The sequence below is a fragment of the Anolis carolinensis genome, chromosome 1, assembly GCF_035594765.1.
Source record: "Anolis carolinensis isolate JA03-04 chromosome 1, rAnoCar3.1.pri, whole genome shotgun sequence".
NCBI lineage: Eukaryota > Metazoa > Chordata > Lepidosauria > Squamata > Dactyloidae > Anolis > Anolis carolinensis.
The window spans coordinates 299,530,885-299,549,559 of NC_085841.1; the positions used below are offsets into that span (position 1 = coordinate 299,530,885).

An 18,675-nucleotide genomic window follows, 5' to 3' on the forward strand; every position below is an offset into this window, starting at 1 on the left:
GATTCTATGAAAGTAAACCTCAGAAGTCATTGAGACTTACTCTCATGTACAGATGCTTAGGTTCACAACTTTATCAATTTGGTTAAGAAAGTGTGCTCAAAATACTTCTTAAGAAATACTTTCTTGGTTTGGCATGAACATTTTATAATATTTGATCATGCTTAAGCAATAAATGCTGATAAGTTCAAATTGCTTATTCTCCATCCCAATCTGAGGTGCTCCTATGCCTCAGCCAGTTTCTTCTTGCAGATTGGGTATCTCTTGGGTTGAGTATTTGAACCTTGGTCTGTATGCTCAGCCATTTTCAAGTTTGACACCTTGCCTATAAAGACAGCCCTTATGAAGATACCCTCCTCAGTCCATAAGCAGAACAACTCTTCAGTTTTATTTATGGAATTGGAATGGAATTGGAATAAGAAAATATTTTTTGTCCTTGCTTTTCCCTGGGAATAATTTCTCACTCAACATTTCTTCTTTAGGTGATTGTGCAAAATGGCTGTGGCTCTCTGTTTTCTTCTTTGGCTACAGTTCTTTGTGAGCCAGGGGGTAAGTGAAATTTCTTGAGCAATTTAATACATTAATGTATCAGATGGCAACAAAGGAGAGGAAAACAGCAATGAAGCTTTTTGTTCTTATAAGCAGCATTTCTGCCAAGATGTGTAATGTGTTTTTGCTTATGCCCATTACAGCAGACTATACATCTACCAAATACAGTATTTACTCGAGTCTAATATACCATCAAATCTAATGCACACCTCCATTTTCAAAACCCTAAAACGTATTTGCTGCTGAATGTAAAGCGCAGCGGCAGCAAGTGCTCTTTTTGTCATTTGACCATTACAGTTGCTGTCTGCTTTGATTTCCTTTAAAACAACAGAGTGTAGGAACACCAAAGCTTTTAGTAATATAAATGAAAACTTTGGGATGCATCGATGCTGCAGAATGAATGCACTTTAGCTGCCCTGACATAGTGCTATGGAGTCATGGGGGCTGTAGCTTTACAGGTCTTGATCCTTCTCTACCGAAGAATGCTGATGCCTCACCAAACAACAATCCCAGGATTGCTTAGCATTGAGCCATAGCAATTAAATTAGAGATGACGTCCCTCGAATAGGAGCTCCAGGTGCAGCTCCTGAAGCAGCTTCTCCTTTTACTTTGGCTCAGCACTAAGATTACCCTATTATGTGAATTTAATGCATGCCCTAATTTTGGTAAGGCCAAAATAGGTGAGCATTAGATTCGAATAAATAGGGTAGTTCCTGTTTAATCCTAACAAGTCTGGAACATGCTTGATCCTATGAGATACTACTGCCAGGTGGTATGTTAAAAAGCAGTTGTTCAATATTAGGTGTAAGAATAATGCCAACGTCTGTACTTGGGGCAAAACCTTCCAACTTTTTGATCTTATGCGCCTACCCTCTTTTTATAATGTGTTGACATGCATGAATTTTGTGACATCACTGTATCACAGTATCTACAGGATTTTGAATTTCATAGAAGTGTAGATTGCAGGAAGAATCTATTGTATCATGTAAGAAGAGACACACCCATTTTACTAGCAAATTCTGTGTTAAAATTTGGTAATATTTGATTGAGCAGGTGATGGGAAGATAGGGAAGGAAACAAGAACATTTTGGAATCCTCTGAGAACCTATGCTACAAAAACTCAATTGTTAAAAAAGCAATAAGGGAGTCACCTCCTCTTAATGTGCACTCTAGATATTCTCTAAAAATGATTCATTCATATAACTTATTCCTTGTATCTTCAAGGGAAAAGAGGAGTGTATATCCTCACAGGATGAAAAGCATTCACTTTTAGTGTCAGGAAAATGCACATCATTCTCCCTTTGAATATGATCCAGAAACATAGTAGGAAAAACAAGAATCTCTCCCTGGTGCTTCCTTGCCTATTATAATGTCCTAAACTTTGTACTAAAGTTAATAAAATTATGAAGACTCGTTGTTGTGCCTTCGAAGTTGTTTCTGACTTTTGGCAACCCTAAGGCAAGTTTAACACAGGGTTTTCTGGGACTGAGAGCATGTAACTCACTATCATCACCCAGCTGGTTTTCATGGCCAAGATAGGAATCTAATACTAGTCTCCAGAATTGCAGAAATGCTCAAATCACTATACCATGCTGCCTGCCTGTGAAGACCCATATCCAGCTTCAAAGACATCTAAGTAAATCTAATTTCTTCTTCATCCTTGTTTCATACTGGTAATTCTGTTGTTTTCTTGAATGTAGATCAGAATCTAGTCCCCAATGTGAAACTGGATTTTATGAAAAATGTGGGTACTGTTGCAACACTGGTTAACTGGCTTTATTCTTTTTGCTTTCAGAAGCCTTCCTGATTCCCACCCCTTTCTATGGGGGCATCACTCAAAGTGTGTTTCTGTATGGAAATGTGAAGTTAGTTTATGTCTATTTAGACAGTCAGGTGAGGAAGTGGGTAACTGCCATTTTGTATAACCCTATAGTTCTTTGTGGCTACAAATCTTGACAAGCATACATATTGGGATTTCCAATCATGGGGGATATTGTAGATGAGTTGCTGAACTGGTCAGCAGAGGATGTCAGATGCAGTGTTGCACACAAGGGCTGGTATGCAGGTGTAAATTCACCTTACCCTACTGTGCCTCATTTTAGTTGTTGCAAACACAGACATTCTTCTTGGAGCATGAAGCAGCATTAGTTCTTGTTTGGTTCAGAAGCTATTATGGAAAATAATGTGTTGTTCATTAATGTTCCAGGTTACTGGAACATGCACCCGTCCATTCCAGCTCACTGTGGAAAAACTCAAGAAGGCCTTCCAGGATGCGCAGTCAGAGGTGAGTTTGCGAGATCTTACACTTGCTGGGCCTACTTCCAGGCAGCAACATGTGGGTATGCATTGACAGGCATTTGGATGGTTCAGAAATTGCATATACAATAGGCCCTTCACTTTTGTTGGAATTGTGGAATTAGGACCCTTGAGAAAGTAGAAAAGCCATGCATTTCTAAGTGCCTTCTTTTTACCTGCGAGAACACCTCTCTGCATATTTCTAGGTCCTCCAGATGTTGGCAGAAGTTGACCATAGAGTTGCCCTGATGGACTTAGAGATTCTTACTGAGAACATATAATCAAATCCACAAATGTAACCCTTAATGTGGAGGGCTGGATATAGTTTTGAACTATTTCAGGGAATCTACTGGTTTTGACGCTGTTCTTTCTTTTTAGAATGTGGAATGATTGGCTTTTTTTTTTTTACAAAGACAGTGTTTTGAACATATTGAGTGTCAGAGAGGTTGCAACATTAGTTCCATCCACTGTCAAAAGCCTAAATTGATTGAGAAATGCCAAATGAGCTTTTACAGCCTCTCTGACCCCATTCTTTCTCAAATATTTTAGCTCAACCTTACTGTTAAGGGGCCTTTGAGCACTTTAAAATGTACAAACAAAAGACTCTGTAAGAGGGAAGTGACCTAAGTGTTACAAAGTCTGGAAACTGTGCCCCATGAGGCGCACCTTACTGGGTTCATTTAGCCTGAAAAAGAAAAGGTCAAGAAGTGACGTGATATTCATGTTTAAATACTTCAAAGGATGTCATAGTGAAGATGGAGAAAGCTAGTTTTATGCTTGTCCAGAGACTAGGACACAGAGCAATGGATTCAAACTACAGGAAAGGAGATTCCACCTAGTGTCAGACCCCTGGCTGCTGGGCACCAATAACCGTACACGGAGGCCAATCTCTATCTAATATCTTTATTAAGGAAATATATAAAAGCAATAAAAACAAGTGAAGAATATAGTTCAGAAGCAGACCTTTCAAATGAGGTCAAATATAGTCCAAAAATGTATTGTCCAATAAATGATATTAGAGTTCAAAGTTTTAATCCACTTGACCGAAACACACACTTTTGCCAAGCAATAGTGTGGGGAAATGACAGAGTCTTAGAGTCCAATGAAGCTTGACAACAAGGCTGGAAATAAACTTGGTTCTTGGCTAGGTCCGTGACTAGAAACAAGGCAAAACGTGAAGCGTGGAGCAGGGTCCGTGGTTAAACAGCAAGGCAAGGCAAAGGCTTGAAAGCTTGATCCGGGAAGCAAGGAACTGGGGTTACGAAGTCCACACACGATCTATCTCCTGAAGCTGATCAATTGACTCCGCAAAGAATCTCCCGCGCCAAACACCTATATTGGGTCTTGTTTTCCCGCCAACAATCTCTTTCCCTAGAGAACGAGAAGCGAAACCCAACTCTGGCCAGATGCATGACTCCTTAGAATTTCCCAAGGGAAGCAGTCCTAATCAGCCTGTTGTTTGGCAGCGATCCGTAAACTTCTCCGATTTGCTTCTCTAACTCCTCTGTCTCTAGAGTAAGATTCCTTCCTGGGAAACGGAGGGGAGTACTGTCCAAGGCCTGTTTTACTGAATTCTTGAGGGCAAACATCAACATCCGGCAGGTGAAGGGACTCCGGCTCTTGTTGAACCGGCGAAAACCCCATGTTTTCATCTTCATCTGCCACGATAGTACTTGGAACAGGACTACAAGGCCCATGAGGCATCACACCTAGATGATAGGAAGAACTTCCTGTCAGTAAGAGGTTTTCAACAGTAGAATACACTACCATTGCTTAACAGTGGATTGCAAGTATAATGAAGACTTCCTCTTTGGATGTTTTTAAACAAAGGCTGGATGGTTGTCTGCTGGAAGTGATTGGACTGTGTATTCCTATATGGCAGGATAACACGTTTTGGGTCTCATGATGTGGGCTGTTCTATACAAAGTTTCTCCTGTAGTAAATGTGGTGGTTTTTAAAATACATAGAGCTGCTAAATTCTATAGAGCAAATTACTGCAGGATAGTTTTTTGACAGGTTGTGTATTACATTAGAGGCCTTGAGTTTTTTGTGCATAGGCTTTTAACATATTCTGATGTTCTTTTTTCTTTTTCTAGGGTGTCGGGATAAAGGGTTTAATTCTCCTGAATCCACAAAACCCCTTGGGAGATATTTATTCTCTCTCAGAGTTACAGGAATACTTGGAGTTTGCCAAAAGGTATGACAAACTCAAAAGCTTGATTGGTGACATTTGTACTTTGATGGTCAAATAGTCAAAATAGTTTAGGTGGCCTAATCTGTTTGGAACGTGTGTGTGTATGTTGTGTGCCTTCAAGTAATTTCAACATATAGCATACCTAAGATAAATCTATTCTCGAGGTCCTTGACAAGATTTTCTCACAAAGGATTTGCCATTGCCTTCCTCTGAGGCTGAGAGAGTGTGACTTGCCCAGGTTCATCCACTTGGTTTTCATGGCTGAATGGCAATTTGAACCCTGATCTCCAGAGTCATAGTCCAGCACTAAAAACATTCCACCATGCCGGCTCTTTAGAGGTAAGAGCTGGTGAAGAGTAACTTCTAAATGCTGAACCCAGCTCCAGGCGCTAACCCAAGGTTTCAGTTTTGGTCCTGTCCGCCAGTGTTTTTCATAGCATAGGCAATTGTAAAAAAAATGGTGGAGGTACAGTTCAGAAATATTTGAAGGATCACACTTTACCTTCCCTGCCAAACCATAAATAAAGTAAACAAGAACAATAATACTAATAATCGCCATTGCATCTTACTAGCTTTATAATTGGTTGATTTTTTAAATTGATTTTATGGGTTCTAGCTACTGGAATTGCATATTAGATACCTGTATGCTCAGAAATTTGCTTTGTTTCATTCAGTAGTTTTACAGAAGCAGTGAGCATTGTGGTAAACAGCAATAGCACAGCCTCTCCCAGGAAGCATAGAAATAGTACTCCAGCATCACATTCTGGAAACAACTGCCCAAATTAAGGAAATAAGCAATTGAGCAATCCTGTTGGCCTGGAGTAGGAGAGAGGTTTGGAGGAAGAAGGGTAGCACCAAAAACATTAAGCAAGGGAGTTCCTGATATAAGACACAGCAAGAGAAAATTTGATAGGAGCAAAAAACCTCCAGATGTCTGATAGTGGTTGAATTGGAAGAACAAAAGTAGTGTTGAACTGCTGGATTCCATTACTGTACAATAAATGGTTATGTTGTTTTCTTTGTATGGAGAATTACTGTAGCTATTCTAGGCAGTGTTAAATCGGGTTGTGCATGGATCTGTTTTCAAAAATGGTCTTCAGCTGGTTTGGACGTCTGTAACAGCATAGGCTCCGTCGCCATTTTTTTCCGGCTGCAACAGAACAGTGGCTGCAAAAAAATGGCTGCTTTTGGTTCCTTTTGGCTACATGTGGAGTGTGGAGAGGGAGGCAGCCGCTAGAAAGGAAAGGATCCCACAAAGGGTGGTTTCTTTAGCCTTTTGCTTTAAACCCAGTTCTCTTTGAAAGACAGATGGGAAAGGATCCCAGGAAGGGGGATTTCGCTAGTTTGATGCTCTACAAATGACAGAAAGGAGATCCTCGTAAGTTCCCCATTGTCGCCAATGGGCTGGGTCTTCCCGGATCTTTTGATTGCTGAGCCAAAAACGGCTGTTTTCCATTCACCTATTTAGGGAGGCTCCCGAAAACGGATATGGGTCCCACCAAAATTTGGATGCCGAAAACAGATCATGGTCCAGCCTAATTGCACAACCCTAGTGTTAAACCAAAGCTTGCTTCTGACTCTTATCAGTGGACTGCTTTGTGTGCCAGAGGAAAGCAATTAGTTGTGCAACAAACCCGATGTCTGCATGGATGCTATCCTTTATTGAGAGTATAAATGTAGCTGGTGGATATGATGCTTTTACTCCTTTTGTGCTCTGTGATTTAAGAAGTATTTTCACATGCATCTCCAGATTCCTGTTTATTGGTACCCAATAATCTCCTGCCATTACTTGAAATTTTTTCTCTCATTTGTGGCCTTCTAGGCATGAATTACATGTGATTGTGGATGAGATCTACATGCTGTCAGTTTTTGATGAATCCACTATATTCCACAGTGTGCTAGAAATGGAAAGGTAACGCCAGCTAGAAAGCTTTAGTCACCCATTAATGACAGATGCTGATTTTGAAAAGGTTTGGTGGGGGAAAAAGAAGCACTCAATAAATCTCATTCTAGCAGAGTTAATGTATAAGCAGGGCCGGCCCCACCATGGAGGCCCGTGAGACCGCCGCCTTGGGCGCAGGTCCGGGGGGAGCGCCGTCAGGCTGGGCGGGAGGCGGGGCACCGCCCTGACGGTGCCCCGCCTCCCGCTCAGTGCGCCCTGGCCTGGCTGACCTTGCCCGGCCGGCTGCCGGCTGGGTAAGGCCAGCCAGGCCACAAGGCTTGCCCAGCCAGCTGCCACAAGGCCAGGGCGCACTGGGCGCGAGGCGGGGCACCGTCAGGGCAGTGCCCCCCCCCCCACGCCCAGCGTGCCCTGGCCCCGCCTCCCACGCTGTGGCCTGGAGGGACCTCCGCTGCAGTCTGGCCAGCTAGAAAAGGCCAGATGGGCGAGGGGAAGTAGCGCGGGAGGCGGGGCCAACTCTGGCCCCGCCTCCCGTGCTATTCGCCCTGGCCCCGACTCCCACGCTGCGTGGGAGGCGGGGCCAGGGCGCGGGAGGCAGCGGCGGTGGGGGGGGCGCTTTTCAGCCCCCCCGCTTAACATCAACATTTATCTCCGGCCGGCGCTGTGTATAAAACCCATTCGATTCAGAAAGTGGCAGCTTTTGTTGGGCAGATGCAATTGATACATTCCCTTGTACATACCTCACAACCTCTGAGGATGCCTGCCATAGATGTGGGCGAAACGTTAGGAGGGACATCAATACCAGGCAAGATTCTGGAAAAGATCATTAAGGAAGTGGTCTGCAAACACTTAGAAACAAATGCGGTCATTGCTAATAGTCAACACGGATTTACCAAAAACAAGTCATGCCAGACTAATCTGATCTCTTTTTTCGATAGAGTTACGAGTTGGGTCGATACAGGGAATGCCGTGGATGTAGCATATCTAGATTTCAGTAAGGCCTTCGACAAAGTCCCCCACGACCTTCTGGCAAACAAACTAGTAAAATGTGGGCTAGACAAAACTACGGTTAGGTGGATCTGTAATTGGCTAAGCGTACGAACCCAAAGGGTGCTCACCAATGCGTCGTCTTCATCATGGAAAGAAGTGACAAGTGGAGTGCCGCAGGGCTCCGTCCTGGGCCCGGTTCTGTTCAACATCTTTATTAACGACTTAGACGAAGGGTTAGAAGGCACGATCATCAAGTTTGCAGATGACACCAAACTCGGAGGGATAGCTAACACTCCAGAAGACAGGAGCAGAATTCAAAATGATCTTGACAGACTAGAGAGATGGGCCGAAACTAACAAAATGAAGTTCAACAGGGACAAATGCAAGATACTTCACTTCGGCAGAAAAAATGGAAATCAAAGATACAGAATGGGGGACGCCTGGCTTGACAGCAGTGTGTGCGAAAAAGATCTTGGAGTCCTCGTGGACAACAAGTTAAACATGAGCCTACAATGTGATGCGGCAGCTAAAAAAGCCAATGGGATTTTGGCCTGCATCAATAGGGGAATAACGTCTAGATCCAGGGAAGTCATGCTCCCCCTCTATTCTGCCTTGGTCAGACCACACCTGGAATACTGTGTCCAGTTTTGGGCACCGCAGATGAAGGGAGATGCTGACAAGCTGGAAAGCGTCCAGAGGAGGGCAACTAAAATGATTAAGGGTCTGGAGAACAAGCCCTATGAGGAGAGGCTTAAAGAGCTGGGCATGTTTAGCCTGCAGAAGAGAAGGCTGAGAGGAGACATGATAGCCATGTACAAATATGTGAGGGGAAGTCATAGGGAGGAGGGAGCAAGCTTATTTTCTGCTGCCCTGCAGACTAGGACACGGAACAATGGCTTCAAACTACAGGAAAGGAGATTCCACCTGAACATCAGGAAGAACTTCCTCACTGTGAGGGCTGTTCGGCAGTGGAACTCTCTCCCCCGGGCCGTGGTGGAGGCTCCTTCTTTGGAGGCTTTTAAGCAGAGGCTGGATGGCCATCTGTCGGGGGTGCTTTGAATGCGATTTCCTGCTTCTTAGCGGGGGGTTGGACTAGATGGCCCTTGAGGTCTCTTCCAACTCTACTATTCTATGATTCTATGATTCTAGAATACTTCTGGAATATGGCCATACAGCCCGGAAAACATACAAAAACCCTGTGATCCCGGCCATGAAAGCCTTCGACAACACATTCCCTTGTAATTTGGGAAGAAAATGCTTCCAATGCTTCCCCATAAGTTTTGTCTGGGTTATTCCACCAGAGGAAAAACATTAAATATTCTGTACCATTCTATGACTATTTCGGTGTTTCTATATTTATACAACTATTATCAAGTATAGTTTGGCCCTTAAAATGAAGTTTTAATTTTTTTTTAAAGAGCACAATGAGCATGTAATACTCTTTGAAGATTTGGAACATTGGTATCAATAAAGCTCCACAATTGTTGATAAAATTACTGTATTCATTTTCCTTTCATGCAGATTACCTGATCCACAGAGGACCCACGTGATGTGGGGAACTACTAAGGTGAGTTCTGTTTTCTTATATTCAGGTGGTATTGTCCCAAGAGGCCTGGACCATGTGTGAGACAGAAAGAAAGAAAGACAGAAAGAGAAAGAAAAAATAAATACTGGGTGGATCAAAAGATGTATTTATGTTATAACTCTGTACAGTAATGATTTGTCCCACTTCAACCTGACAGGATTTTGCTATCTCTGGGATTCGGTTTGGAACCCTGTACACACTGAATCAAGATGTCGCCAGTGCTGTTGCTTCCTTATGTTACTTGCATGGGGTCAGTGGGCCTATCCAGCACAAAATTGCACAGCTACTTAGAGACAGAGGTGAGAAACAGATCTAATGGGACCTTCAGTCTTCTGTTCTTCCTGAGAGGAAGTGCTGTCAATAAATAAGGCAAGGTGTATTTTGATCAATGTCTTAACGGCAAAATCTTCAGAGGTTGAGAAAGAGAAAATAAAAGAGTAGTCTGAAGTAGCTAGTCTATTGTTTTATATGTGATGTGGGCAGTGGTGGAAGTTCTTAATGAATTTCTTATCCACGGGCTCCTTTATACTTGTGCATCCCTTACCCTGTAATTACCACTAGATTACCACAGAGCTTAGACAGAACAGGCAGAATGTGTCCATTGCCTTTATTGCTATTGTTACTGATCATCAAGTTGACTTTGACCCCTATGAATGAGAGACCTCCAGTTGGCCAGGTCATCCACTCCCTTTTTCAAGTTTTGCAAACACATGGATGGCCATGGCTTCTTTCATTTATTCCATCTGCTTGTAGCCCAGTCACCCTATTTTGCTACTGCTTTCTGCTCTACCCAGCACTATCTTTTTATTTAATGAGTTATTATGTCCTGATGTGTCCAAAGTCTGATAGTGATAATTTAGGTTTGGGTTAGCTCTTAGAGCCATTCATTTGTCTTGTTCCTAGCCTGTGTATCCACAGCACTACATTTCAATGAGATTATTTTCTTCCTGTCAGCTTTCTTCATTTTCTTCATATCCGTACAGAGAAATCAGAAAGACTACAGCCTGGATGATTCTGACTTTATTATTTAATTGTCTGAAACACAAGCTTTTTCAGTGGAGACATTTCACACATTTAGCTGTGAAGTTAATAAGAAATCAGGTTAGTATGTGTATGTGTTTAAACCTGCCCTAAGTGTATTCCCATTTTTCCTAGACTGGATCAACCAGGTGTTCTTACGGGCCAACCATGAGAGGCTGAAAGCAGCCCATACCTTTGTGACAGATGAGCTGAAGACACTTGGGCTTCCCTTCCTCAATCGCAATGCAGGCTTCTTTGTGTGGATTGACTTCCGAAAGGTTAGTAGTTATAGCAGGATAACTGCTGGATCAAAGCAAGGATCAATCTGACCCAGTATTTTTTTCAGCAATGGCAAGCCAGATGTTTTTTGCAAGTAGAATAAAAAAGCAGTTTGTATCCGGCATCTAGTATTCATGTGGGATTCTGAGAAATATTAATCCCAGTAATACCTTTTTGATGCTCTGAGTCATATGTATATTGCTTCAAAACATAAAGATTCCATGTGACTATCATGAGAGCTACAGTGATAGTCACTGTGAATAGACCTAAACTCTATTCAAGTACTCTGAGCGACAAGAGCAGATTAGTTCCCGTATGCACATACCTTTCTTTTTCACTGTCCTCTATATAAGGAAGGCAAGTTTAGGAAGATTAATTTCTCTATAGAGGCTCTCAAATAAATTTTGAAATATAACTTTCCAGGGTTTGAAATTGGATGGAGAGCTTCCACAGAGGTTCCCAATTGGCAAAGAGTCATGTGACAACAATAACATTAATAGCTTTATTATCTCATGAGGTTTCACAGATTACAATTTACTTCCTAAAATTGTGACCTTTAAGGCCCTAGATTGATGGTTCTCAACCTGTGGGTCCCCAGGTGTTTTGGCTTTCAACTCTCAGAAATCCTAACAGCTGGTAAACTGGCTGGAATTTCTGGGAGTTATAAGCCAAAATTCCTGGGGAGCCACAGATTTAGAACCAGTGCCCTAGATGGCTCAGGTCTAGGCTATTTGACTGACTTCATACCCTTATATGAACCTGCAAAGGCCTTGAGATCTTCAAGAGAGGCCTTTCTCTCGGTCCCACCTCCATCTCAAGCTTGGTTGGTGGGAATGAGAGAGCAGGCCTTCTTGGTGGCCATTATTATTATTATTATTATTATTATTATTATTATTATTATTATTATTATTATTATATGTATGTGAGTGCCATTTGTGACTTGAATACACACACACACATTTTGCAATTTATTACATGCTCTTAGCCACCTTGAGTCCTCTCGAGGAGAAAGGCAGGGTATAAATAAAGTAAATAATAATATGTTGTCGAAAGCTTTCATGGCCAGAATCACAGGGTTTCCGGGCTGTATGGCCATGTTCCAGAAGAATTCTCTCCTGAGATTTTGCCCACATCTATGGCAGGCATCCTCAGAGGTTGTACCAGGATAGAAAAATTAATAAGAAAATGAATTGATGAATTTTGGAGCACATTCAAACTGTATCATTATTGCAGCCTGATATTTCCACCATGGTCCATCCTACAAAATCTTATAGTTTATATATATACCTCACAACCTCTGAGGATGTCTGCCATGGATGTGGGCAAAGTGTCAGGAGAGAATGCTTCTGGATCATGGCCATACAGTCTGGAAAACACACAACAACCCTAAATAATAATAATAATAATAATAATAATAATAATAATAATAATTTTATTACAATCAAAGAAATATGCAAAGACCACAACTTGTTCCAGTTTCTTTAACTCTGTTAGAACTGACATTGCCACATTCCCAAAAACAGAAAAATGCTTCCTTTGTCTCTTTTAAATCTGTTTCCTTATAATATGTTTGTTGACTCTTCATTTTCATATTAACCAATTCCAGTACTTGCGGAAAGGAACGTTTGAAGAAGAAATGCGACTTTGGAGACGGTTCTTGAGCAACAAGGTTCTGCTGTGTCATGGGAAAGGTTTTGAGTGCAGTGAACCTGGCTGGTTCCGCATCATCTTTGCTGACAAGATACAGCGCCTGCAGCTAGGTCAGTGCTGTTCTTCTCTCCCTGGTAACTCGAGGAGCATAATGTTACCCACAGCCTGATATGCCTACCACTGGTCCATTTAGCTATCATGATCACTGTCTTCTACACTAGAGGTGGGGGAAACGGAGCATATGGGCAGGCAGTTCCAGATTTACCCTTGTGCTTAGGTGTGCTTAAGCACAGGGCCCCGTTGGCGAGAATGGGGCATCTTTCTGCCAAAATGGGCCTCTTTCAGGGCCCAAGTCAGGAGCCTCATAACAACTAGTACAGGGCCTCATTTGTCCTAAATCTGGTGCCAGCTGTTTTTGAGGCTGTTCTGCATCCTAGCTAATAATTATTTAAAAAAATTTAAAGTTAAAACCAGAATGCCCTTGCACTCTATTGGAACTATTGGGTTGGAGACCATTTTAGTGGAAGCTTAGCCTATACTGCTTTAGGCCTCCAAAAAGCCATTTTAAAACTGGAAGAAAACTGAAAATCATCTTGCTGTCTCTTCTTGAGACCAACATTGTTCCCATGCTCCCTATAGTTTCTAAAATTTAAAAGCTTTAATTAAAAAAAAAGCCTGGAAGGGGAGATACCCCAAGGTTTCTGTGCTGTTCCCAGACTATAGTAGTTACCTTTAGAATGATATGAAGTAGAAAGCTATTACACATCCGAGAATTCCATATATCAAACACTATGGCGGATTGTGAATAGTTTTGCTTCCATCTAGAGGCCATGGCTGTATTTGAGCACATCCATCCTCTAAAGCAGGCATTTTATCCATCACATGGATATACCTTTGTTTATGCATACGGAACCTAGAACAAGGAAAAAGATGCCACAATGCTCTCCAGCACCTCAGTCATGTTTTAATAAATATCAAAAAGCTACTGATAAAAGTATTACCAGAAGAAATTGTGGGCTCTATTATGCTTGAGATTTAAAGTGTTGGACACCCTGCCTTAAAATATTGTAGGGAAAATCAGCCAAAGTTTTTTTTTTCAGGGAGAGTAAAAGCATTTAATAAAATAACTTCCATACCATCTCAAAATAACTTTATTGGCTCCCTTGTATTCTTGTGAACTGTTGAGACCAATTCATTGAAATCTTTTGACATCCATTTATTATTTGATCTATAGGATGTCTCTCTTATCTTCTGCCAGATGGCCTCAAGTCTACTTTCCAATACACGCACCTCCTACTAAACAATAGCAAAATATTTTTAAAAACAGATAAAAAAGGAGCGAGAAATGGAATGCTCCTAATAAAGAGCATAAAATAACCCATAAAACAGGGTTGTCAAACTCATTTTTAACCAGGCCCACACAACCTTATTGTTGCCTTCAAAGGGCCATTGAATCCATGGATATCCATGGATACAGCAGGCAAACTATATCTTTTCTACATAGTGGTCAGTGCTCTTTAGTTTTTACCCAGTTTGGGTCCCCAAGTATTATTGAACGACAGCTCCCATCAGTTTTGATTATCCCCCATGCGGACTGGCGATAATTGTTTGGATGGCGTGATTTTAAATGTTGTTTTAATTGATGTTTTTAATAATTTATGGTTTAATTATTGGTTTTAATTGTAATTGTTTATTTGATATATGTGTGTATGGCATCAAATTGCTGCCTGTTGTAAGGCTGCCTTGAGTCGCCTCCGGGGTTGAGAAAGGTGGGATATAAATATGGTAAATAAATAAAATAAATATTTTCTCTTAAAAGTATAGAAGAGAATGGATTTCATTTGGTTCCTGAAAATTAACAGGGGAAGACAGGGGATAAGTTTGGGAAGGAATTTTCATAACCTGGGTTTCAACATTTAAAAGGCCCCTTCTCTAACATACATCTCCCCATCTAAGAAAATGTAAATCCAGAGAACGGTAAGTGAAACATCTTAATTGAGTATTAAGCTTATGTGGAAGAAGAGTGTTCATTAGATAATCTGGCCCAGATCAAAACCAGAATTTGAACTGAGCCCAAGAACTCTGGAAACTGAACATTGGTATCATGCCTACATGACAGTAAGACCCAAATAATAGTCTGCCTTCTGTATACTGTGCCAGTTGAAGTTAATACTTTTTAAGAAGTGGTTCTACATGTAACGTGTTACAGCAAACATGCCAAATATGGGGCTATCCCTGGAGGGTTTAGATCATATTATTATTGAAAATATGCATGCAAATGCAAAATGTAGCATAGTCCATAAAATAGTGAGCTGCCATTTGGTTGTGACAAATTGTTAGTCTCTTTGGATACTATCCCTCTTAGCAGTTTCAGCACTTTAGCTACTCTTCTCAACCAAGTTTTGTTCTGTTCTCCTCATCCATCAGGCATGCAGAGGATCTGTGAGGTATTGGAAGAGTGCAGATGTGAAATACTGAATGAAGATAAAAATGAGTCCTGCCAGTCTGACTCGGAAGGCAAAGCAGACAGCACAGATGAAGTGATCTTTGTTTCCCATCACCAAGAGCCAGTCTCTGGTGGCAGCTCCAGTCTGGGTGATCTCATAGGCCTTCTGCAGCAGCAAATGCGTTCATCTGACTGGTTGCAAAAGAACACAGTGGAGCAGTTTGCACAGGAGAAACCAGAGGTTTATGATGTTTTCAGCAAATTGGTGGGAAAACAGTAGAGCCCCATTTTGTGCCAGGACCTGTCCATGGAGGTTCTTGCTGTTTTGACTGATACATTATAACTTCTATAACAAGTATTTTAAGGAATCCTTTTACAAACCACCTTCCTTGACCCTTCTTTCAAGACTGTATTGTATTGGGGCCAGCCACAAAAGGGTGGCTTTTATTCGATTCCCACCTCCTGTACTGTATTTTGTATGTTCGTATCAGGCATATGTTTTCACATGGAGAGAGATGTTGTTGTTTGTGCTGTTTCATGTTTCATCTTTTCATAAGAGAAAGGTTTTTTAAGAGCTGAAGAATGTTTTAAAGCATTAGTTGTGACCTGAAATGAAAGGGAAGTATTGATGAATTTGAACAATAAGTTCATCAACAAGTCACTTTAATACAGAATTTAAATGCATGTTTAAATGGACTCAAGTTCAGATATTCTATTACGGGTAAATAATATTTGTATATTAGTCACATTTTCCCGTGCATGTGTGTGTATATGTTCCAGTATTCCAAAGACGAGTTCAGAAGTAATGCTTTTGCATCTGAGCTATGAATAAGGGACCACAGGCTTAAACATACTCCCTCTACCCTTTTTCCTCTCACAAATGATTTGCCTTTCTGCCCTAGGCATTTACAATTGTGATGTTCTTTTAGTGAAGTTATCCATGGATTCATTATTACTCCAGCTCACTTCCTGGTAGGGTCTGAATCAAGTTTTGCTTAATTTCAACTCTGCTTAATGTTCAGGCAAATATCATGAGCCATGTTTAATGCAAGAGAATCCCCATAAGGTGGGGAGTAGAATATAGTCTCTTGCAGACTTTCCCTGATTATTTAAGGAAATGTCACTGTTACATCTGCATTATCCTAGAAATTTTAATTCTGGCAATGAATGAAATCTTAGTGGCTCAAGACTGACATTTCTAAATTATTTCAGTGTGCCCTCAAGAGTTCAAGTCTTGAAAATGACATGTAGTGGCCAATCCAGTTGTTTCTTCAGCTCAAATTCTATTTCTTGAAATGTTGCCATTAATTTGGGTTTCTCATCTACGGTGGAATTGAAGGGTTTCAATTCCTTATTCTCAAAGATTGACTTTGAGATATATTATGTCTTGCTTCATTATGGATATTTATAGATCTGAGCTGAGCTGCTGAACTTGCTGACCAAAAGGTTGGTGGTTCAAATCCGGGGAGCGGGGTGAGCTCCCACTCCTAACCCCAACTTCTGCAAACTTAGCAAAAACATGCAAATGTGAGTAGATCACAATGGGAAGGTAACGACGCTCCATGCCAGCCACATAACCTTGGAGGTGGCTATGGACAAGGTCGGCTCTTTGACTTAGAAATGGAGATGAGCACCCAGAGTCGGATATGATTAGACTTAATGTCAGGGGAAAACCTTTACCTTTATCTCTGTAGTCTGCCTTCTGTATTCTGTACCAATTGAAAATGAGCAATTTGATTTACAACATGGATTTAAATGTTAACAATGATGAAAATCTTAAAATTTATTGTAATAAAACCAGAGAAGATGAAATGGTAGAACTCCACTATGATGATTATTGCTCCAAAAGTTTGTGGGAAGGGAACATTTTTTCTCTTAATTTGTTTTTTGTGGATCTTACTTTTACAAAATGTGTCCGTAATTGATAAAGCTGTTTTTCAGATTTACTTTTACCAATTGGGTAACTTGTGGTATTTGAAAGGAAAAGGCAATGCAAGTTAGATTAGATTTGAATATATTGCTTTTTTCCCCAATCTGTTTGGGATGTAGTACCACTGGCAAATTGTTCTTAACCAGTTTTTAAATTTTCTCTAATTAAACCTCAAAGTATTACTCAATATCTTGCTTCAATCTTCCGCCTTTATCTGTTGATTCAAGTCCTTCTTCCACCTTGTTTTTAATGGAGTTGACTATGTTGATCTTCTAATAATAAATTCTAAGTTTTTGCTCACCAGATTGAAATTTGAGTAATTTGTAATCTGTGTTTTGTTTTCTTTTTCAGACATATGTATGTATAAGACATTTGAAATTATTGGGAAACAGAAAGGTAAAACTGACCACTTAGTTCAGGTATGGGCAAACTTCGGCCCTCTAGGTGTTTTGGATTTCAACTCCCACAATTTCTAACAGCTGGCTGTTAGAAATTGTGGGAGTTGAAGTCCAAAACACCTGGAGGGCCCAAGGTTGCCCATACCTGATTTAGTCAATTTTTCATTTGAAATTATTATAGCTCTACAATAGGCTTCAAATTAAGGGTGAAACAGATGGATTGCATTCTTCAATTCCCCATAAATGGGGAATGAGAGTGTTGTTACAACATAACCTAAAAATGCCCTAGTCACTTGGCAGTGTAGAACTACACAATTACCCATTACAACTGCCATGGCTGCATTCCATACAATCCTGGGAGTTGTAGATTGTAGTTTGAAAGTACAGTAGTACCCTTGAGTAAAAATCCTAAGCATCTCATGAAACTATAAATCCCACAGTTCCATAGCACGGGGCTATGGCAGTTGAAGTAGAACCAAAGTGGTTTAATTGGGTTGAGTGAAAGACCACACGTCTGATCTTTCTCTTATAGAATTGTTATGGTAAGCCTTTTCGGCCAGTTGTTTGGTTTGTTCCATATTTTGTGTGTGTGGAATGTGCTTTGTGTAGATTACCAACAACAGCTAATGTATGCTTAGCCCTAATATAATAGATTCAACATGTATGCAATTTTATTAAACTGCAACATTCAGTCCATTTTATCCTATGGTGGTCCTAAGATATGATGCCCTACGTGCTCAGTATGAACCTGTGTTGCCTAGCAACATCTTCCAGATGGGGGTCCTCAGAGAAAGATAGAAAGCATGGCTTCCTTTATTATCAATGCTGATATATAAAGCCGTATTTCTCAAATGCTGGGCAACCAGCAGGACGGAGCTTGCTTTTCTGTAGGCAGAGTTTTATGGCTTCTCCAGTGTCTCCAGCAGGAGGGAGGGATGAAGTAAACTGTCATTGCTGAGGGATAGGTTGCAGGTGTGAAAAGAGAAGGATGGAAAGACAGAAGATAGCATTAGAAGTATGTAAGAGACCATACATACATACTTTCAGAAGTATGTAAGAAACCAATAATATAAACAACCCTTCCCTTAAACGTCTCTGAATCAGCAAGCTTTCACTAAAAAGGGAAAGTAAAGTCGTGATACCTTCAGAACAAGTATCTGCTTTGAGGATTACTTAAATTATCAAATTCTCTGCTGCAAGGAAATAAAAGTTAAGTTCTAAATAAATTAAATATCAATATCAACTTATATCAGCAATATGGCTATCTCAGTGGAAACTGAAAGGGGAATCCTATACTTTTAATGGCTGTACTTTTAGTGGTAGAGAGCATTTCAGCAAGTGTTGCTTATTCCCTGGTTGTAAGACAAGCAACATCTGCTACAAATTCCCTCATTCCAAAGTCATCTATATATATAAAAATGTCCTGTTCACTTGTAGGACCG

General features: G+C 40.8%; 1 protein-coding gene across 3 annotated transcripts in view; it reads left to right on the plus strand.

The window, feature by feature from the left end:
* The window catches only part of accs (1-aminocyclopropane-1-carboxylate synthase homolog (inactive)), a 29,886-nt gene extending 12,751 nt beyond the window's left edge, over positions 1 to 17,135 (plus strand). For all 3 annotated transcript variants that reach the window (XM_008105443.3, XM_062967915.1, XM_062967916.1), the window contains exons 6-15: positions 480 to 546; positions 2,342 to 2,439; positions 2,753 to 2,830; positions 4,938 to 5,038; positions 6,858 to 6,947; positions 9,447 to 9,492; positions 9,668 to 9,809; positions 10,666 to 10,808; positions 12,416 to 12,569; positions 14,887 to 17,135. In XM_008105443.3, coding sequence (XP_008103650.3) covers positions 480 to 546; positions 2,342 to 2,439; positions 2,753 to 2,830; positions 4,938 to 5,038; positions 6,858 to 6,947; positions 9,447 to 9,492; positions 9,668 to 9,809; positions 10,666 to 10,808; positions 12,416 to 12,569; positions 14,887 to 15,185 — 1,218 coding nt within the window. In that variant the 3' untranslated portion in view covers positions 15,186 to 17,135. The remainder of the gene's footprint in view (positions 1 to 479; positions 547 to 2,341; positions 2,440 to 2,752; positions 2,831 to 4,937; positions 5,039 to 6,857; positions 6,948 to 9,446; positions 9,493 to 9,667; positions 9,810 to 10,665; positions 10,809 to 12,415; positions 12,570 to 14,886) is intronic.
* The last annotated feature ends 1,540 nt before the right edge of the window (positions 17,136 to 18,675 follow it).